Source organism: Corvus brachyrhynchos, unplaced genomic scaffold, assembly GCF_000691975.1.
Source record: "Corvus brachyrhynchos isolate BGI_N302 unplaced genomic scaffold, ASM69197v1 scaffold148, whole genome shotgun sequence".
Taxonomy (NCBI): domain Eukaryota; kingdom Metazoa; phylum Chordata; class Aves; order Passeriformes; family Corvidae; genus Corvus; species Corvus brachyrhynchos.
This window is the reverse complement of record NW_008239785.1, coordinates 1796942-1803503: the sequence shown is the minus strand read 5'-3', so window position 1 is coordinate 1803503 and position 6562 is coordinate 1796942. Positions and strand designations below refer to the sequence as shown.

The 6562-nt window shown below is 45.6% G+C and overlaps 1 protein-coding gene across 1 annotated transcript in view; it reads left to right on the top strand.

Annotated features, from left to right (window-relative positions):
* The window catches only part of SEC14L1 (SEC14 like lipid binding 1), a 39755-nt gene extending 33406 nt beyond the window's left edge, over nucleotides 1–6349 (top strand). The window contains exons 12-15 of the mRNA XM_008640558.2: nucleotides 1477–1611; nucleotides 2083–2334; nucleotides 3326–3504; nucleotides 4010–6349. Coding sequence (XP_008638780.1) covers nucleotides 1477–1611; nucleotides 2083–2334; nucleotides 3326–3504; nucleotides 4010–4115 — 672 coding nt within the window. The 3' untranslated portion in view covers nucleotides 4116–6349. The remainder of the gene's footprint in view (nucleotides 1–1476; nucleotides 1612–2082; nucleotides 2335–3325; nucleotides 3505–4009) is intronic.
* Nucleotides 6350–6562: the final 213 nt, after the last annotated feature.

Below are 6562 nucleotides of genomic sequence, written 5' to 3'. Positions count from 1 at the left end.
TGGGGGCTATGGTGTAGGATTCCAGGCTCAGTGCTTTCTTCTACATCCACTTTAATAAGAGCAGTACAATGCTTCTCTAGGATGAGTATCAAATACCTTATCAGAACAGCCAAGCACAGCTAAAAGCCACAGTCTGTTCCCTGGAAAGTTCAGGCAAACATGGTTGCAGAGCTCTGAGCAAGAGTTGTCACCAGCAGCTGATCCAAAGAGCCTGTGTCACCTAAAAACCAATCCCATAAGGAGCCCGTGGGAACATGTGGCACATAAGAGGGCTCAACAAACAGCCCAGTCTCCTCACACAGGGTGTGCAGTGAGCCCCAGCAAACCAGAAAAACGCTTTTACTGCAGGATACTGTAATTTCTCAGTCCCTTGTCACATGCCTTCATAGCTGTTTCCTGCCTGGACCTTGGGTGTCAGTTGGATCTGGCATTGTAACATCTCACTGACAATACTGTAAGGTTTGTTTCACCTGTAGTGTTTTTGACAACACAGGTTCGCTGTGTTTTCAGCCCCTGTACGCTCTCTAGATTAATTTCTGTACCATTCTTGAAAATTCATCTGTGTCTGTTCCAACAGAGCCTCAAATGATAACGAAGTACAGTTAGATGTGTTGGAGTAGAGCACGTGTTTATCTCCAGTGCAGCTTTTTGCTGCAGCAGTAGCTTTCAGTGTCCTCTAATTTGGAACTCAAAGCTGGCAAAATCCACTGCTTAAGTAAGCAAAAGTGAATGTTACCAGGAAGCAAATTGCTACAGTACTTCCTGCCAGTTACAGGCAGTGGCAGTCTCTCTCTTCTTCTTTACTTCTGTGTATTTGAATAAAAATGACTTCTCTGAGATCTTTTCAATTCTCTGTTGTAATTCAGTTACCAAACACTTTTACTTCCCCAGACACTTCTGTGGAACCTGTTGTCAGCTTCATTGCTGCAGGCTTCTTAGAACAGAAGTTTGCTTAGGGAAGTTGTGTAATCACTTCCAGTACTGAGTTATCAGACAGCTGTAACTTCAAAACTGTTAACTTTTCTGGCTTCAGTGTCCTTTCACCTGCTTGGAAATTTACTGTATCTCCCACTACCCCTCGTTAAGTTCAGCTACCCCAGTTCTTTCAGGTCTCTGTAGCTCTATTTTTCAGACTTAGTAACCATTGCCACTTCCCTCAGGATTCTGAACTGTCTCCCATCTTTCTTCAGTGTAAGGTGGTGTAAATGATAATTACAGCCTTTCCACAGTCCCTTTCTGGAGTGGTGGCTGTTGTGAATGTACAAGATCTGTTCCCTGGTGTCCAGTTCTGCAAACATCTCACCCAGATCACTGTAAAAAAGAACTGCATGTGTATCATGTACAAGCTATAAAACTACTTTCAGACTGTTCCCTTCTCCAGAGCATTGCTGAATGTTTGTTTCTGAAGCTGGCAGGCAGTGAACATGATGGGATGGTCACAGGAGATAATTTTTAATGGTTTTTTTTTTGTTTTAGTGTGAAGTACCAGAGGGTGGGCTGGTTCCCAAGTCCCTCTACCGGACAGCAGAAGAGTTGGAAAATGAAGACATCAAGCTTTGGACTGAAACAATCTACCAGTCTGCAAGTGTCTTCAAAGGAGCTCCACATGAGGTACAGCTCCAGCTGCCCTTTGCTTTCATCTCAGCCCTCTGCTCTGAACCCTTGTCTCTTGGCCTGGGAATGGTCTACTGCTTGTTTATTTAGTTGCTGTGCTTCCACCTTCTGTAGCTGGTGCACGGTGATGCTTTAGTAGTTGAAGTTTGTAACTGGTCCTCCTGTTGTTTTGTTGCCATTTAGGGAATATCACTGGTTTTCATTCTGTTCAAAGCTATGTTCTTCTAAGCAAAGCAAGCAATATTCTCAGAAGCTGTTGGAAAGCTTCTGAAAGTCTTGTGTTAAAAGAGACACCCCATCAGGAGGGAATTTGTATCCGTAATGCCTTTTTTTGACTATTAAAAAGCCTTTTTAATAGTAGAAACTAAGCCCAGCAACAAAAAAACTCTGTTCTTTGTCTTTTTTTCCTGTAGGAATTTGCCTTTACTGAGCAAATTGCTGTTGTCTAATGTGTCTTTCCTGTCTCAGGTTCTCATCCAGATCGTGGACGCCTCGTCTGTGATCACATGGGATTTTGATGTGTGCAAGGGCGACATTGTTTTTAACATCTTCCATTCCAAAAGAGCCCCACAGCCTCCCAAAAAGGACTCTCTGGGAGCTCACAGTATTACATCCCCTGGTGGGAACAATGTCCAGTTGATAGACAAAGTCTGGCAGCTGGGGCGTGACTACAGCATGGTGGAGTCTCCCCTGATCTGCAAAGAAGGGGAGAGTGTGCAGGTGAGAGAGGAGAGAGGCAGATGGAGCCAAAGCTGCCTGTTCTTACTCACAGCACTGACGACTGAGTGGTGACTCAGTGCTGGGCTGGCTGCTTGCTTTTGGCCAGCATTTCAGCTGCTGTTCAGGCTGGGTGCTGCAGGGAGCAGGGATGGGATTTACGTGGGATCTGCTGTGAGGGGAAGTTGCCATCAGTCCGGTAGTGACTGAGATGGATCAGCAAGGAACCTGGGGAAGCCACCTGAAACAAAGTGCACATCCAGAAAGTAGCAAAACATGCTTAGTGCTGTAATTCTGACAGTTATTTTCTGAAGCAAACAGTCTGTTTGAGGAGTATCACAGTGCCTGCCCTCATTAATGAGAGAGGGCTGGAAATCAAGTCAGAGCTTCTGTGCGTTTGTCCCTCTAATGGGCAGTGTAAGAGCTCCTGATGGCCAAAGCTCCTGAAGGTTTTTTATGCCATTTACAGCCTGTCCTTTAATTCCAAGTTTGGTATAACGTGCAGCATGTTTACAGTCACACGCTGCCACTGCTGTTCCTGTTCACTTGAAATGAGTCAGCCTCTGAAAAAGCAGCTCCTTAAGTCACCAAGATGGAAGTGTTAAACTGGAAATACGGGCAGTGACCTCTTGACTGTGAGGCAGGAGCCTTGACTGCTCTTTTCACTGTCTCAAAAGGACAGCTGTGAAGGAAAATAAATGAAAAAAATGGATATCGTTTTAAAGCAGAACTTGTTCTTTCAGTGTATTAAACCCTAACCCCTCTACACTATCAAAAAGCTGGAGGAACTGCTGGTGTTCCATCCCAGCTTTGATAAGGATGTTGTGTGGGGAGAGTCTCCCAGCACTGCCATTTGCCTTAGGAGCTGAAATATTGGCATTGGGGAAAAATTCTGGGCATGTAGGCACTTTTTCTAAGCTTGGAAAAGAAATGTCAAGCCTACAAATCTCTATTAACCAAGTTAATTTTAGATTTTTGTTGTGTCTGCTTGCAGGGCTCCCACGTGACCAGGTGGCCTGGCTTCTACATTTTACAGTGGAAATTCCACAGCATGCCTGCCTGTGCTACAACCAACCTGCCTCGTGTGGATGATGTGCTGGCATCTCTACAGGTGTCCTCTCACAAATGTAAAGTGATGTACTATACAGAAGTGATAGGATCTGAAGATTTCAGGTATGTCTGGCCAAGGTCAGCCAATGTCAAACCTTTCTGATTATTTGGATGATCAAGTCAGTGTCAACTTCATTTAAATACAAGTAAATTGTGAGGGCCTTAAAAAGTTGCACTGAGGGCAACTAATGTATAAAAGGGGTTAATCAGTTACCTGGTGGTAATCATCACTGGTCACTTGGCTCTGCTTTGAGAACTTGTTGGGCTTGGCAGGTTGTCCTATAGAAGGGGGTGCAATTCAGATTCCAGTTATTGAATTTCATTTTCTGCCAGTGGATAAACTTGACTGAAATTAAATCTCTGTCTCTTTGAACAGCATCTGGTTTTTTGAAAGGGATGCAGTGTCCTCATTATTTTATGTGGTGAGGCAGAAAAGCTTTTGAGTATCTGCACCAAAGCTGTTACTTGCTTTTTATTCAGTGTGCAAACAAATATAGATGAGGAGCAGAAATCAAAATCTTCAGGTGTTCTGAAGCTTAAAACTGCTTGCTTGCTTTTTTTTCTGCAGGGGATCTATGACCAGCCTTGAATCAAGCCACAGTGGATTCTCCCAGCTCAGTGCTGCCACCACCTCCTCTAGCCAGTCCCATTCCAGCTCCATGATTTCCAGGTAGTGCCACAACAGCTGAAAAGCAAATGGATGTGATGGCTGGACCCTCGCCCATGGCAGCTGACTGCAATACAGCATATTCAACTGGCAATTGTGCAAAAAAACCCCACCCCAAAAAGCCTTTTATAGATAGTAAAGTAGCTGTTTGAATTTTACACTTAGTGGTTTTGGTCTTTGTTAGATCCAGCAGCTTGTCTCTTAACTTTAACCCTTTTTCCTAACTCAGCCATAAATATTTTTGCAAGTGTGCTTGCACAAATCCTAACTCTGAACACAAGGGCTCTTACTGAAAAGGAAAAACAACCAGTGCATCAGTTAAGAATGAATTTTTTTTTTTTAAACTCTGTAGATGTTAAAAAGCAAAAAAGAAAAACCCTACCAAAAATGCTCCGTAGTGCATTAGAGATCAACTGCAAGTCTCCTGTCAGGACACTCCTTGCCATCCTGAGAAATCCCCTGTGATCTTCCAGTGCTGTAAACTGTTCTCCTGTTGCCACTAATGATGTCCGAGACAAAGAACAGCAGTTGCTGGATACTTGACTTTGTGAGTCCATTTTTTTCAAAGCATGCCCACAGAGCTGTGGCCAGGCTGTAACACTAAATATAACTTTTGTATGAGCACATTTCTGGGGAATCTGAGCTCTGCATCTTGCTGGGTTGAAGCAATTTGTTCTTTCCTGAGATGTGTGCGTGGAGCACTGCAGAGAGAGAGGCAGAGAGCAGGCTCTCCCTCACTGTGTCACACTGGGCTCATCCAGGGCTGCTCTGAGCTTTTGTTCCCAGCTCTGTGCTGGAGCTTCACTCTGCTTCCTTAGTGCATTCCAAGCAAATTGATTTTACTGAGATTCTCTTCTTGTCAGGAATTTATGCAGAGTTGCAGCTTGCTGCTTAAACCAGTCTGAAGGAGGTGTGGCTTCCATCCTTCCTGAGCACTTCTCCCTCCTTGGGGCCTCCTGTTCTTCCCTGCACCTGGCAGAAATAGAGCACCTGAGTTCTGATCAGCCTTCCTGTGGGCAGGGAGCTCAGGGATCTTCCCTCTGAGTGATTCAGGAGAAGATGCTCTAGGGATTTTCTCCACCTTTTTCACTACTGCCACTGCCAGAGGTGACCTGCCATTTGGGATTCTGTCCCGGTTTCCCAGGCCCAAGTTGGACTCCTGCTGACCTCTGTCCAGGTGTTCTTCCCTCTCAAGCCCTCTCTCTATGCACCGCAAAAGGCTCTAAAGACTGAACTGTCAGGCAAATACCACACCTGGCAGTGGAGCAGAGAAGATTTTGGTCTGAAATGCAGCAGGATTTGCACAGTTAGACCCTGCTTGGTCTTTCCTTACCCTCACAGAGCTGAATTGTCCATGCAGGCACAAGGAGCTTTTGTGCTGGCTGCAGTCCCTGCTAGGAAGTGGGGTAGGCTCTGGCTTGGGTCAGTGGTGGAGGAGCTTATGGAGGTGTTGCACTTGGAAAGCAGAACTCACTTGAGATTCTGGATCCCCTGCCTGAGGGAAGCTGGTTCTGAACTCAGTGCAAAGCTTTTTTATGGCTGCAGAGCTCCTGAGAGGCAGGTGCCAGACCCCTGACAGCAGCTCTGCTGCAGCCCCGTTCTGCCTGTGGCACGTGGCAGAGCTGACAGGTATTTTGGTAACAGAGGGCCTCAGAGACCAGCCTCCTTAAGCTGAACCAAACTGGTCTGTTCTGGAGCTTTTTTAGGACTCAGAAGCTGAAGGTTAAGCTGTTACTTAGGCTGCCAGAGTGGGCTGTTGTGTGAGACAGGTCTCTGCTTTGGTGTCACACAGCTCCCACCCAGTGTCTGCACAGGCTGTGGCTCCAGGGCTGCTCCACCCCAGTTGCTGACACCAGGAACCAGTATTCCCAGCGCAGGGAGTGCAGCTGGAGCACAGTGAGGTTCACCTGCTGACACTCATGGCATTTCTTCCCATTCACCAGGCTGTAAGGGCTGAAGATGGACCCCTTTCTCTCCCTCTCTCTCTCTCTCTCTCTCTCAGATGGCGATTTTGCTGACAACTGTAAAGAATCTGCTCCATTCAACACTCCACATCTGTCCAGGTGTCTGGCTTTGTAGAACTTTTTGAGTTGCAGTCCCTTTTCAAGTCTGAAGATTTATATTTTTGTTTTTCACTTGAGCTGGCTCAAAAGTGGCACTTTGGGTTTTTCCTGCTGTTGATCTTAACACATCTTTTAGAGCTCAAAGCACATGACAGCACAAACAGCTGGGGAGATAAAATTCCAGAAAAACAATAGTTAATCTTCCTCTAAGCAAAGTGCTGTGGCAATATGACTTGATCACTGCAGTCGAACTAATTAATTTCCCATACCCTGGTCTTTCTTTGTGTGATACTGCTCTTCTTTCTCTCAGCCAATGACTCTTCTGTTGGCATCTTTCCTGTTATCAGTGTCCTTCACTTCCCTGTCCCTCCTCATGAACTGCATATCAAAT